General features: G+C 46.7%; 1 protein-coding gene across 1 annotated transcript in view; it reads right to left on the bottom strand.

Annotated features, from left to right (window-relative positions):
* Positions 1-15,550, bottom strand: part of LOC144494647 (paladin-like) — a 240,313-nt gene that overhangs the window by 20,108 nt on the left and 204,655 nt on the right. The window contains exon 18 of the mRNA XM_078213851.1: positions 9,604-9,759. Coding sequence (XP_078069977.1) covers positions 9,604-9,759 — 156 coding nt within the window. The remainder of the gene's footprint in view (positions 1-9,603; positions 9,760-15,550) is intronic.

The following is a 15,550-nucleotide window of genomic DNA, read 5'->3' as shown; positions in this document are numbered from 1 at the left end:
GAGGAAGGAAAAGCCATCCCCCCAAAACCTCCAGCCACTGGTGCTCTCTCCCTGGGAGAGGAGAGGGACAGAGGGAGAGAGAGAGAGAGGCCAAAAAGATCAGAGGCCTTGGGCCTAGAGGCTCAAGGCCCAGCTTTCATCTGCAGGAGGGAGGAAACAGCCAACAAAGCAAAGAAAGTAGCATCAAAGGACTGAGTTGGTAGGCTGGTGCCCCCATTCATCAAAGGTCGGTGCCTGAAATGGAGTGGGGGGTGGCGGGCGGCGGAAGACAGAAAATCTTTCCCATCTACAGGGATGGGGGGTGCAGACACCCTGGACTTTTTGTTAGGCTCAAAGGGCTGAAGATTAAAAGTCCGCCACCTATTGCTGCTGCCCCCAACACCGGCACCCCGCCCGCCCTCCTCTCCTCCTGACCTGGGGCACTAGCTCACCTCAGTGCTTTGTCTCTCGTTCTCCCTCCTGCTCCTCTGTCCTCCTCGCTCCCTCTCTGAAACCAGGGAGAGAGCACACATCTGAATGCCATGCATGCAGGGAAAAAGGCCTTCACTAAGGTCGAGGTTTCAGAGTGGATACGACGAGCACTACGGCATCACGTAAGACCTTTGGGAGTACATTTTGAAAAAGGGGATGTGGTCTACTATAAAAGAGAGGGCCTAAAAGAGTGGAAAGGACTGGGTAAAGTGATAGGGACAGATGGTACCACAACACGGTAACCAAATAGTACGAGCCCACTCTGCGAGAGTAATGGGAACTGATTACGAATTTGGAGCATCTGAATAAGATGTAGAAATACAAGAAGCACTTTGTACTTCACATACACATACCTTGAGCAGCTATGATGATCAGATAGCTATAGACAAGAGAAAATCTGACGATTAGTCAAGGAACAGTAAGGCAGGAAATTACTTACTTCAAAGGTTCAGTTACCCAAAGTGGGCATAGTGGTATATATGCACGGTAGCACAGTGGTTAGCACTGCTGCTTCACAGCTCCAGGGACCTGGGTTCGATTCCCTGCTTGGGTCACTGTCCGTGTGGAGTTTGCACATTCTCCTCGTGTCTGCGTGGGTTTCCTCCGGGTGCTCCGGTTTCCTCCCACAGTCCAAAGATGTGCGGGTTAGGTTGATTGGCCATGCTAAAAATTGCCCTTAGTGTCCTGAGATGCATAGGTTAGAGGGATTAGTGGGTGGATGTGGGGGTAGGGCCTGGGTGGGATTGTGGTCGGTGCAGACTCGATGGGCCGAATGGCCTCTTTCTGTTCTGTAGGGTTTCTATGATTTCTATGATATACCCGAAGGGTTAAGTGAGTGGAGGGATGCCATTATAATCGGAAAAGCCTCAGGAAAATATAAACACTGGCTCAACGTCCAAGAGTAAGGGCAAAAAGCAAAAGCTATAGTTTGGGAAAATCGGGTGGAAACATAGAAACCAAAAAAGCAAGATTTAAGTTTTGAGGATGAATCAGTGAGCACTTGTGGACCCAGAAAAAGGTCATGAATCTGTGACCGAATTTATGTTAACAGAGAACAGAGTGCTGAGATTAGTAACCCTGACAGAGACTGACACGATGTGGAGATGCCGGCGTTGGACTGGGGTAAACACAGTAAGAAGTTTAACAACACCAGGTTAAAGTCCAACAGGTTTATTTGGTAGCAAAAGCCACACAAGCTTTCGGAGCTGCAAGCCCCTTCTTCAGGTGAGTGGGAATTCTATTCACAAACAGAGCATATAAAGACACAAACTCAATTTACATGAATAATGGTTGGAATGTGAATACTTACAACTAATCAAGTCTTTAAGAAACAAAACAATGTGAGTGGAGAGAGCATCAAGACAGGCTAAAAAGATGTGCATTGTCTCCAGACAAGACAGCCAGTGAAACTCTGCAGGTCCAGGCAACTGTGGGGGTTACAAATAGTGTGACATGAACCCAATATCCCGGTTGAGGCCGTCCTTGTGTGTGCGGAACTTGGCTATCAGTTTCTGCTCAGCGACTCTGCGCTGTCGTGTGTCGCGAAGGCCGTCTTGGAGAACGCTTACCCGAATATCAGAAGCCGAATGCCCGTGACCGCTGAAGTGCTCCCCAACAGGAAGAGAACAGTCTTAAGAACATAAGAACATAAGAACATAAGAAATAGGAGCAGGAGTAGGCCATCTAGCCCCTTGAGCCTGCCCCGCCATTCAATAAGATCATGGCTGATCTGACGTGGATCAGTACCACTTACCCGCCTGATCCCCATAACCCTTAATTCCCTTACCGATCAGGAATCCATCCATCCGCGCTTTAAACATATTCAGCGAGGTAGCCTCCACCACCTCAGTGGGCAGAGAATTCCAGAGATTCACCACCCTCTGGGAGAAGAAGTTCCTCCTCAACTCTGTCTTAAACCGACCCCCCTTTATTTTGAGGCTGTGTCCTCTAGTTTTAACTTCCTTACTAAGTGGAAAGAATCTCTCCGCCTCCACCCTATCCAGCCCCCGCATTATCTTATAAGTCTCCATAAGATCCCCCCTCATCCTTCTAAACTCCAACGAGTACAAACCCAATCTCCTCAGCCTCTCCTCATAATCCAAACCCCTCATCTCCGGTATCAACCTGGTGAACCTTCTCTGCACTCCCTCCAATGCCAATATATCCTTCCTCATATAAGGGGACCAATACTGCACACAGTATTCCAGCTGCGGCCTCACCAATGCCCTGTACAGGTGCATCAAGACATCCCTGCTTTTATATTCTATCCCCTTCGCAATATAGGCCAACATCCCATTTGCCTTCTTGATCACCTGTTGTACCTGCAGACTGGGCTTTTGCGTCTCATGCACAAGGACCCCCAGGTCCCTTTGCACGGTAGCATGTTTTAATTTGTTTCCATTGAGATAGTAACCCCATTTGTTATTATTTCCTCCAAAGTGTATAACCTCGCATTTATCAACGTTATACTCCATTTGCCATATCCTCGCCCACTCACTCAGCCTGTCCAAATCTCTCTGCAGATCTTCTCCGTCCTCCACACGATTCACTTTTCCACTTATCTTTGTGTCGTCTGCAAACTTCGTTACCCTACACTCCGTCCCCTCCTCCAGATCATCTATATAAATGGTAAATAGTTGCGGCCCGAGTACCGATCCCTGCGGCACGCCACTAGTTACCTTCCTCCAACCGGAAAAACACCCATTTATTCCGACTCTTTGCTTCCTGTCGGATAGCCAGTCCCCAATCCACTTTAACACACTACCCCCAACTCCGTGTGCCCTAATCTTCTTCAGTAGCCTTTTATGGGGCACCTTATCAAACGCCTTTTGGAAATCCAAAAACACCGCATCCACCGGTTCTCCTCCATCAACCGCCCTAGTCACATCTTCATAAAAATCCAACATGTTCGTCAAGCACGACTTTCCCCTCATGAATCCATGCTGCGTCTGATTGATCGAACCATTTCTATCCAGATGCCCTGCTATCTCCTCTTTAATAATGGATTCCAGCATTTTCCCTACTACAGACGTTAAGCTGACCGGCCTATAGTTACCCGCCTTTTGTCTCCTTCCTTTTTTAAACAGCGGCGTAACATTAGCCGTTTTCCAATCAACCGGCACTACCTCAGAATGCAACGAGTTTTGATAAATAATCACTAACGCATCCACTATTACCTCTGACATTTCTTTCAATACCCTGGGATGCATTCCATCCGGACCCGGGGACTTGTCCACCTTCAGTCCCATTAGTCTACCCAGCACTGCCTCTCTGGTAACATTAATTGTATTAAGTATTTCTCCTGCTGCCAACCCTCTATCGTTAATATTTGGCAAACTATTTGTGTCCTCCACCGTGAAGACCGACACAAAAAACTTATTTAAAGACTCAGCCATATCCTCATTTCCCACTATTAACTCCCCCTTCGCGTCCTCCAAGGGTCCAACATTCACTCTAGCCACTCTATTCCTTTTTATATATTTATAAAAACTTTTACTATCATTTTTTATATTAATTGCTAGCCTAGCTTCATAGTCTAGCCTTCCTTTCTTTATCGCTTTCTTAGTCTCTCTTTGTTGTTTCTTAAATTTTTCCCAATCACTTGTTTCTCCACTATTTTTGGCCACTCTGTACGCAGCTGTTTTTATTTTAATACTCTCCTTTATTTCCTTCGTTATCCACGGCTGGTTCTCCCTTTTCTTACAATCCTTGTTTTTTGCTGGAATATATTTTTGCTGAGAACTGAAAAGGATCTCCTTAAAAATCCTCCACTGTTCCTCAGCTATCCTACCTGCCAGCCTGCTCTCCCAGTCTACCTTAGCCAATTCATCCCTCATCCTATCATATTTCCCTCTGTTCAAACAGAGGACACTGGTTTGGGACCAAACTTTCTCCTCTTCCATCTGAATCAGAAATTCGACCATATTGTGGTCACTAGACCCAAGAGGGTCCTTCACAATAAGATCCTTAATTCTACCTACCTCGTTACACAATACCAGATCCAAAATAGCTCGTTCCCTCGTCGGTTCCGTAACATGCTGTTCAAGGAAACTATCCCGACAGCATTCTAAGAACTCTTCCTCCATTCCACCCTTACCGACTTGAGTCTGCCAGTCAATGTGCATGTTGAAGTCCCCCATGATTATTGCCGTTCCGTTTTTACACGCATCCCTTATCTGCTTGTTTATAGCCCTCCCCACCTCAACATTGCCTGGTGATTGTCGAGCGGTGTTCATTCATCCGTTGTCGCAGCGTCTGCATAGTTTCCCCAATGTACCATGCCTCGGGACATCCTTTCTTGCAGCGTATCAGGTAGACAACGTTGGCCGAATTGCAAGAGTATGTACCGTGTACCTGGTGGATGGTGAGATGGTGGCATCTGTGTCGATGATCTGGCACGTCTTGCAGAGGTTGCTGTGGCAGGGTTGTGTGGTGTCATGGTCACTGTTCTCCTGAAGGCTGGGTAGTTTGCTGCGGACAATGGTCTGTTTGAGGTTGTGCGGTTGTTTGAAGGCAAGAAGTGGGGGTGTGGGGATGGCCTTGGCGAGATGTTCGTCTTCATCAATGACATGTTGAAGGCTCCGGAGGAGATGCCGTAGCTTCTCCGCTCCGGGGAAGTACTGGATAACGAAGGGTACTCTGTCCACCGTGTCCCGTGTTTGTCTTCTGAGGAGGTCGGTGCGGTTTTTCGCTGTGGCGCGTTGGAACTGTTGATCAATGAGTCGAGCGCCATATCCTGTTCTTATGAGGGCATCTTTCAGCGTCTGGAGGTGTCTGTTGCAATCCTCCTCATCCGAGCAGATCCTGTGTATACGGAGGGCTTGTCCGTAGGGGATGGCTTCTTTAACGTGTTTAGGGTGGAAGCTGGAGAAGTGGAGCATCGTGAGGTTATCCGTGGACTTGCGGTACAGTGAGGTGCTGAGGTGACCGTCCTTAATGGAGATGCGTGTGTCCAAGAATGCAACCGATTCCGGAGAGTAGTCTATGGTGAGTCTGATGGTGGGATGGAACTTGTTGATGTCATCATAGAGTTGTTTCAGTGATTGTTCACCATGAGTCCAAAGGAAGAAAATGTCATCGATGTATCTAGTGTATAGCATCAGTTGAAGGTCCGAACAAGACTTCTTCACCGCACGGGACCTTCAACCGATGCTATACACTAGATACATCGATGACATTTTCTTCCTTTGGACTCATGGTGAACAATCACTGAAACAACTCTATGATGACATCAACAAGTTCCATCCCACCACCAGACTCACCATGGACTACTCTCCGGAATCGGTTGCATTCTTGGACACACGCATCTCCATTAAGGACGGTCACCTCAGCACCTCACTGTACCGCAAGCCCACGGATAACCTCACGATGCTCCACTTCTCCAGCTTCCACCCTAAACACGTTAAAGAAGCCATCCCCTACGGACAAGCCCTCCGTATACACAGGATCTGCTCGGATGAGGAGGATCGCAACAGACACCTCCAGACGCTGAAAGATGCCCTCATAAGAACAGGATATGGCGCTCGACTCATTGATCAACAGTTCCAACGCGCCACAGCGAAAAACCGCACCGACCTCCTCAGAAGACAAACACGGGACACAGTGGACAGAGTACCCTTCGTTGTCCAGTACTTCCCCGGAGCGGAGAAGCTACGGCATCTCCTCCGGAGCCTTCAACATGTCATTGATGAAGACGAACATCTCGCCAAGGCCATCCCCACACCCCCACTTCTTGCCTTCAAACAACCGCACAACCTCAAACAGACCATTGTCCGCAGCAAACTACCCAGCCTTCAGGAGAACAGTGACCATGACACCACACAACCCTGCCACAGCAACCGCTGCAAGACGTGACGGATCATCGACACAGATGCCATCATCTCACGTGAGAACACCATCCACCAGGTACACGGTACATACTCTTGCAATTCGGCCAACGTTGTCTACCTGATACGCTGCAAGAAAGGATGTCCCGAGGCATGGTACATTGGGGAAACTATGCAGACGCTGCGACAACGGATGAATGAACACCGCTCGACAATCACCAGGCAAGACTGTTCTCTTCCTGTTGGGGAGCACTTCAGCGGTCACGGGCATTCGGCCTCTGATATTCGGGTAAGCGTTCTTCGTGACACACGACAGCGCAGAGTCGCTGAGCAGAAACTGATAGCCAAGTTCCGCACACACGAGGACAGCCTCAACCGGGATATTGGGTTCATGTCACACTATTTGTAACCCCCACAGTTGCCTGGACCTGCAGAGTTTCACTGGCTGTCTTGTCTGGAGACAATACATATCTTTTTAGCCTGTCTTGATGCTCTCTCCACTCACATTGTTTTGTTTCTTAAAGACTTGATTAGTTGTAAGTATTCGCATTCCAACCATTATTCATGTAAATTGAGTTTGTGTCTTTATATGCTCTGTTTGTGAATAGAATTCCCACTCACCTGAAGAAGGGGCTTGGAGCTCCGAAAGCTTGTGTGGCTTTTGCTACCAAATAAACCTGTTGGACTTTATCCTGGTGTTGTTAAACTTGAGACTGACACAGCAGTAGAGGCCAGAGTTTAACAAGGAAGGCTAGGAATGGTGGGATTGTGGTCGGTGCTGACTCGATGGGCCGAATGGCCTCCTTCTGCACTGTAGGGATTCTATGAATATCAAAAACTAAAGGACACAGGTTCGAAATAATTGGCAAAAAGAGTAAAAGTGATGTGTGGATTTCTTTTTTACCCAGAGGGTGGTTGGAGTCTGAAACAAACTTTGTGAGAGGGTGTTCAAAGCAGGTTTGATCAGAAAAGGGAATTAGATTGCTATCTGAAAAGAGAATTTGCAAGGTTACAGGGATAATGAAGGGGAGGGGGACTAGCTAAAATGCTCTGAAAGAGAGCGCAGACTCAATGGGCTGAATGGCCTCCTGCACTTTGAAGATTCTGTGATTTTCCAAGGAGTCTCAGAGAATTAGGTCAGGGTTTCTTAAAATATGAAATATTTCTCTCACAGTATTTATGTTGCTATCTTATGTAAGCATTGGTAAGCATTGGTCAGAACCCATTTGTCGCTGATTTTGCACTTTAATCCATTTAATACACTTTCTGGCCTCATCAACTGAGCCATCCCCTATGCCAATGATATACAAACCCATATGATGCCTGCATCATATATAATGCTAGAATATGGGTACAGTAGTGCAGTGGTTATGCAATTGGTTAGTAATCCAGTGAGATTGAATGCAAGTTCATATAATTCACCAATTAGCCGTGCCCCCACAACTTCCCCTCTGCCAATTGCCACATAACTCTTTTTCCCCATCAACATTGCCCAATCCCCAACTCTCCAGTTCATCATCCCTTGTGTCCTTGTCCAATCTGGCTTGTATGTGACTCCACCTCCATATTAATGTGGATGATTAATAACTGTCCTCCAAAGAGGCCAAAGAAGCTGCAATGCAATGGTTCAAGAAGAAACTCCACTCCCACCACCTCAAGGATAACTCGGAATGGCCAGTAAATATTGGCTGTGCCAGAAATGCCCATATCCTGAGAATGAATAACAAAAGTAGTTTGAAATGTTCAAGTACCCCATCGGTTTATTGATGGCACACACAACAATGCCCACTGTACAGCGTACATAATTTTCCTATCCACACAGATAGAAGTTACTTGGTGGTACAGAACCTGAAAATTGCTGAACCACAGAAACCATAGAAAATTACAGCTCAGAAACAGGCCCTTTGGCCCCTCTTGTCTGTGCCGAACCATTTTTTGCCTAGTCCCACTGACCTGCACTTGGACCATATCCCTCCACACCCCTCTCTTCCATGAACCCGTCCAAGTTTTTCTTAAATGCATTTACCACTTTGTCCGGCAGCTCATTCCACACTCCCACCACTCTCTGCGTGAAGAAGCCTCCCCCCTAATATTCCCTTTAAACTTTTCTCCTTTCACCCTTAACCCATGCCCTCTGGTCTTTTTCTCCCCTAGCCTCAGCGGAAAAAGCCTGCTTGCCTTCACTCTATCTATACCCATCAAAATCTTATACACCTCATAGAAATCATAGAAACCCTACAGTGCAGAAGGAGGCCATTCGGCCCATCGAGTCTGCACCGACCACAATCCCACCCAGGCCCTACCCCCAAATATTTACCCACTAATCCCTCTAACCTACGCATCTCAGGACTCTAAGGGGCAATTTTTAACCTCTATCAAATCTCCCCTCAATCTTCTACGCTCCAGGGAATAAAGTCCCAACCTATTCAATCTCTCTCTGTAACTCAGCTTCTCAAGTCCCGGCAACATCCTTGTGAACCTTCTCTGCACTCTTTCAACCTTATTTACATCCTTCCTGTAACTAGGTGACCAAAACTGTACACAATACTCCAAATTTGGCCTCACCAATGCCTTATATAACCTTACCATAACACTCCAACTTTTATACTCGATACTCCGATTTATAAAGGCCAATGTACCAAAGGCACTCTTTACGACCCTATCCACCTGTGACATCACTTTTAGGGAATTCTGTACCTGTATTCCCAGATCCCTCTGTTCAACTGCACTCTTCAGAGTCCTACCATTTACCCTGTACGTTCTACTTTGGTTTGTCCTTCCAAAGTGCAATATCTCACACTTGTCTGCGTTAAATTCCATTTGCCATTTTTCAGCCCATTTTTCTAGTTGGTCCAAATCCCTCTGCAAGCTTTGAAAACCTTCCTCACTGTCCACTACACCTCCAATCTTTGTATCACCAGCAAACTTGCTGATCCAATTTACCACATTATCATCCAGATCATTGATATAGATGACAAACAACAATGGACCCAACACTGATCCCTGCGGCACATCACTAGTCCCAGGCCTCCACTCAGAGAAGCAATCCTCCACAACCACTCTCTGGCTTCTTCCATTGAGCCAGTGTCTAATCCAATTTACTACCTCCCCATGTATACCTAGCGACTGAACCTTCCTAACTAACCTCCCATGAGGTTAGTTAGGAAGAAGAAAAAGAGAGACTAGTTTCATCTTGCACTCAGGACAAACATTGGAATGCCAAATTTCAAAGGTTCACAATAATTTACACTTCAGGAAAAAAGGGGAATTTATTAAACAGAAATCAAACAGTACTTTGACCTCATACCTCAGCCATCCATTCTTTGAAGGATCTTTCCCATTTCCCTGGTTTCTCTAGGTGTAGATAAGTGTCAAAAAGAATAAGGTAGAAGTATCTCTCCAAGTACTGCAAGCTGCGTAAGTGTAAGCCTGCCGCAATATCTTTATCCTTTGCCCCTTTCGACTGAAATAAAGGAAATGAATAATATTTTGAAAAGTTAGCAATGCTGATTAATACTTGTTACAGGATCAATTTTCAACTCTGTACCATTTGTACTAATGCTAGCACCTCACTTGTGGAGTTGTTCATGTAGATATCGCTAGAGAGCACTGGGATATGGGGGAGGATGCGCATTCCACTTAAAGTGCAGAACTGCAAGTATGGAGGGGGGAGAGGTGATCATGAAATTGAATACCAGTGTCAGGATAGGTGTCAGGCAGCCCACCTGCCTTTAGGCCAATATGGCCCAATTACTGACCACCAAATGATGCCCTCCAGCCCCCGCTGAGGGGTGTTCAAAACACACGGCAAGACCACTCGTATAGCCTGGCTGCAGGCTCAAGGAGGTGGGTGTGGGGTCCCTCTTGTTCAGGCACCCTGTGCCCAACAAAGGGTCCAAATAGTAAAAAGGGCCACTCCTACGTGAACAGCTCCTATAGAGGAGATTGAAACCATCTTTAAACAGCATCTTCCCAGTGATAAACCCAACCACAGCAATTAATATGAATTGATTGCTATGATTATTCAGCAGAATCATTAATGTTGTATGATGTGGCTACCAGAATTTTAATGGTGAAAGAGGTGAATCTTTATCCTAGGTCCTTAAAAAGCAATTCCTTCACAAAACATCAACACAATTCAAGGTGGGTAATCTTGATGGCATGCACTGAGGGATGTCACAGAAAAGACAGTTGATGCTCTGATTATAAATTATCAATCCTTTGATAGTCAAGTTTTGTCAGGAGACTGGATAGTATCCCATGTTGCTAATAACAAAGAACAAAGAACAAAGAACAATACAGCACAGGAACAGGCCCTTCGGCCCTCCAAGCCCGTGCCGCTCCCTGGTCCAAACTAGACCATTCTTTTGTATCCCTCCATTCCCACTCCGTTCATATGGCTATCTAGATAAGTCTTAAACATTCCCAGTGTGTCCGCCTCCACCACCTTGCCTGGCCGCGCATTCCAGGCCCCCACCACCCTCTGTGTAAAATATGTCCTTCTGATATCTGTGTTAAACCTCCCCCCACTTCACCTTGAACCTATGACCCCTCGTGAACGTCACCACCGACCTGGGGAAAAGCTTCCCACCGTTCACCCTATCTATGCCTTTCATAATTTTATACACCTCTATTAAGTCTCCCCTCATCCTCCGTCTTTCCAGTGAGAACAACCCCAGTTTACCCAATCTCTCCTCATAGCTAAGCCGCTCCATACCAGGCAACATCCTGGTAAACCTCCTCTGTACTCTCTCCAAAGCCTCCACGTCCTTCTGGTAGTGTGGCGACCAGAACTGGACGCAGTATTCCAAATGCGGCCGAACCAACGTTCTATACATCTGCAACATCAGACCCCAACTTTTATACTCTATGCCCCGTCCTATAAAGGCAAGCATGCCATATGCCTTCTTCACCACCTTCTCCACCTGTGATGTCACCTTCAAGGATCTGTGGACTTGCACACCCAGGTCCCTCTGTGTATCTACACCCTTTATGGTTCTGCCATTTATCGTATACCTCCTCCCTACATTATTTCTACCAAAATGCATCACTTCGCATTTATCAGGATTGAACTTCATCTGCCATTTCTTTGCCCAAATTTCCAGCCTATCTATATCCTTCTGTAGCTTCTGACAATGCTCCTCACTATCTGCAAGTCCTGCCAATTTTGTGTCGTCCGCAAACTTACTGATCACCCCAGTTACACCTTCTTCCAGATCGTTTATATAAATCACAAACAGCAGAGGTCCCAATACAGAGCCCTGCGGAACACCACTAGTCACAGGCCTCCAGCCGGAAAAAGACCCTTCCACTACCACCCTCTGTCTTCTGTGACCAAGCCAGTTCTCCACTCTTTATCCCATGAGATCCTACCTTTTTCACCAGCCTACCACGAGGGACTTTGTCAAACGCTTTACTAAAGTCCATATAGACGACATGTTCCACCTCTGCCCATGAAGAGAGAGCAGGATAATGTGGCTATTTATAGTGAACAAAGAATTAGAATCTATCTTTCAAGATTTGGAAATACATAGAGAAATCAAGGACAGATGGACTTGTTAAAAGCAAGTTGTGAATGACAAACATAATGAGTGTGATTTTACCACCTTGCTGCAGCCGGCGATCCGCGTAGCGAGCTGGGGAAATAGCGTGCTAAGCTAAAAATCCGATTCGCGCTTGGCGCGAAACTGTTTCTGATCTTCCTGGCCCCTTCTGAATGGCACAAGCCACTTCATGACCAAAAAGGCTACAAAGCTTATTAGCATGAGATTGACTGGAGTTCATTATCATTAGGGGTTCAGCACGCAAGCTTCCCCCTTCCTGGATGCTTCCCATCTTTCCTCCGACACATCACGTTGGCCCAAATCACTACTGGTCTACACTCACGCAAACATGGTGAGCTGGTCATGGCAGGGGGCTCGGAGGCCATCAAAGCCCCCAGGTGGTTGGGAGTATGGCCTGACGGTGCCCAACAGACACCCTGACAGTGCCCATCAGGCACCCTGGCAATGGATATCAGGCTGGTGGGGACAATGATGGTGGCAAGGGGAGAAGGCTATGCACTGCGGGTCAGGCACAGTGGATGGCAAAGGGGGTCAAGAGGAGGGGGCATTTCAGGTGTCATGATGGGGGGCATGTTGGGGGTTAACTGGAGATCCCTGATGCCCCAATGCAGGTGGTCCATGTCAGGGTAGAAGGAAAACATGCCGCCGATGAAGGGTGGAGGGGTGGGAAGGGGTCTCCAAGTGCACCATGAGATCAGGGTGCCCTTGCGAAATGGCAGCCAAGCGCTCTGAAGCCAGTTTCACCGGCATGTTTAGCTCCCAACTCTCCAAAAAAAGTGACTGTCGAAAGATTGCGATGCAGAGCGCATCTGAGAGACTGGCGCAATTCACCCCATGTTTCTCACCATTATGACATTTAGATTTTGATTCGATTTATTATTGTCACATGTATTAACATACAGTGAAAAGTATTGTTTCTTGCGCTATACAGACAAAACATACCGTTCATAGAGAAGGAAATGAGAGAGTGCAGAATGTAGTGTTACAGTCATAGCTAGGTTGTAGAGAAAGATCACCTTAATGCAAGGTAAGTCCATTTAAAAGTCTGACAGCAGCAGGGAAGAAGCTGTTCTTGAGTCGGTTGGTACATGACCTTAGACTTTTGTATCTTTTTCCCGAAGGAAGAAGGTGGAAGAGAGAATGTCCAGGGTGCGTGGGGTCCTTAATTATGCTGGCTGCTTTGCAGAGACAGCGGGAAGCATAGGCAGACTCAATGGATGGGAGGCTGGTTTGCGTGATGGATTGGGCTACATTCACAACCTTTCGTAGTTCCTTGCGGTCTTCGGCAGAGCAGGAGCCACACCAAGCTGTGATACAACCAGAAAGAATGCTTACTATGGTGCATCTGTAAAAGTTGGTGAGAGTCGTAGCTGACATGCCAAATTTTCTTAGTCTTCTGAGAAAGTAGAGGCATTGGTGGGCTTTCTTAACTAGTGTTGGCATGGGAGGAACCAGGACAGGTTGTTGGTGAACTGGACACCTAAAAACTTGAAGCTCTCGACCCTTTCTATTTCGTCCCCATTGATGTAGACAGTGGCATGTTCTCCTTTACACTTCCTGAAGTCGATAACAATCTCCTTCATTTTGTTGACATTGAGGGAGAGATTATTGTTGCTGCACCAGTTCACCAGGTTCTCTATCTCATTCCCGTACTCTGTCTCATCATTGTTTGAGATCCGACCCACTATGGTGGTGTTGTCAGCAAACTTAAAAATTGAATTGAAGGGGAATTTGGCCACACAGTCATAGGTGTATAAGGAGTATAGTTGGGGGCTGAGAACACAGCCTTGTGGGGCACCGGTGTTGAGGATAATCATGGAGGAGGTGTTGCTTCCTATCCTTACTGATTGTGGTCTGTGAGTTAGGAAGTTCAGGATCCAGTCGCAGAGGGAGGTGCCGAGGCCCAGACCACGGAGTTTGGAGATGAGGTTTGTGGGAATAATAGTGTTGAAGGCTGAACTGTAGTCAATAAATAGGAGTCTGACATAGATGTCCTTGTTACCCAGGTGTTCCAGGGTTGAGTGCAGGGCCAGGGAGATGGCATCTGCTGTGGACCTGTTGCAGCGGTAGGCGAACTGTAGTGGATCCAGGTGGTCCGGGAGGCTGGAATTGATTCATGCCATGACTAACCTTTTGAAGCACTCCATAATGATGGGTGTCAGAGCCACCGGCCGATAGTCATTAAGGCACACTGCTTGGTTTTTCTTAGGTACCGGGATGATGGTCGTCTTCTTGAAGCAGATAGGGACCTCAGATTGTTGTAAAGAGAGGTTCAAGATGTCTGTGAATACCTCTGCCAGCTGATCTGCGCAGGATCTGAGTGCACATCTGGATACCTCATCCAGGCCAGTTGCTTTCCGTGGGTTGACCTTCAAGAAAGCTGCTCTGACATCTGCAATGGTGACCCTAGATACAGGTTCTTCCAGGGCTTCCAGGGAGGAGGGCATGCTCTCGCTGACTTCTTGCTCAAAATGGGCGTAGAATGCATTGAGCTCATCAGGGAGGGGTGCGTTGGAGCCAACGATTTTACATGTCTTCATCTTGTAGCCTGTTATGTCTTGCAGACCTTGCCATAGTCAGCGGAGGTCGGTGTGGCTAGCCTGGTACTCTAGCTTGGTCCGGTATTGTCTTTTGGCATCTTTGATGGATCTCCTTAGATCGTATCTGGCTTTCTTGTATAGGTCAGTGTTGCTTAACTTAAATGCCTCAGACCTGGACTTCAGCAAGCAGTGGATATTCCTGTTCATCCATGGTTTCCGGTTGGGGAACACACGGATTTGCTTCTTTGGCACACAGTCTTCTACACACTAACTAATGAAATCAGTTACTATAGTGACGTACTCGTTCAGGCTGGTCGCAGAGGTTTTAAATACTGACAAGTCCACTGACTCTAAGCAGCCCAGTAGGAGATCATCTGATTTCTCAGACCAACATTGCACGACTTTCTTTGATGGATTCTTTGATGGTCGTTGGTCGCAGGAACTGCAAGCAAGGCAACAAATCCTCCATTCGCACACCGACCAGAGCGAAGAACCTCATTGAATATAAACATACCTTTAACACCGCAAACCACTCTCACCCTCTCACAGTTTTGGGGGAAAGTTTTGGGGGAAAATTCCACCCAATATTTTTTCAAAAAGGACAAACTGGATAGATGAAGAAATGTGATAAATAAGGTAAACATTTATTTTCAGAAGGCTTTTAAGTAGATGTTTCCAGACTTGCTATAATCTGGGGTCTCAAGCTACTATATTTTTATTCAACATTAATGTCACACCTCACATTTCCTCTTGGATGTTGACCATTCTACCATAGATGGTGTGAGCGCCCTTCTGATTACTTGATGGTAACAAAGATAATAAGACAAGAAAGTAACATCTGCATGGTAAGCTCTGACAGGCCTCAGTTACTTAAGTTACATAAGGTAAGCTGTTCACAAGGGAGTCAAGGATTATGGGAGGCATACAGGAAAGTGGCGTTGAGGCCATAATGAAACCAGACATGATCCTACTGAATGGTGAAGGAGACTCGAGGGGCAAAATATTCTACCCCTGCTTCTAATTCTTACGTTCTCACACATTCTCATATCCCTTAATCCCTTTAGTATCCAAAAATCTATCATCTTGTCTTGAAAATACTCAATGACGAGGCATCCACAGTCCTCTGGGACAGAGAATTCAAAAGATCCGC

This window comes from Mustelus asterias, chromosome 6 (assembly GCF_964213995.1).
Source record: "Mustelus asterias chromosome 6, sMusAst1.hap1.1, whole genome shotgun sequence".
NCBI classification, from domain to species: Eukaryota; Metazoa; Chordata; class Chondrichthyes; order Carcharhiniformes; family Triakidae; genus Mustelus; species Mustelus asterias.
Note: the sequence above shows the minus strand (reverse complement) of the source record. Positions and strands in the feature narration are given on the sequence as shown.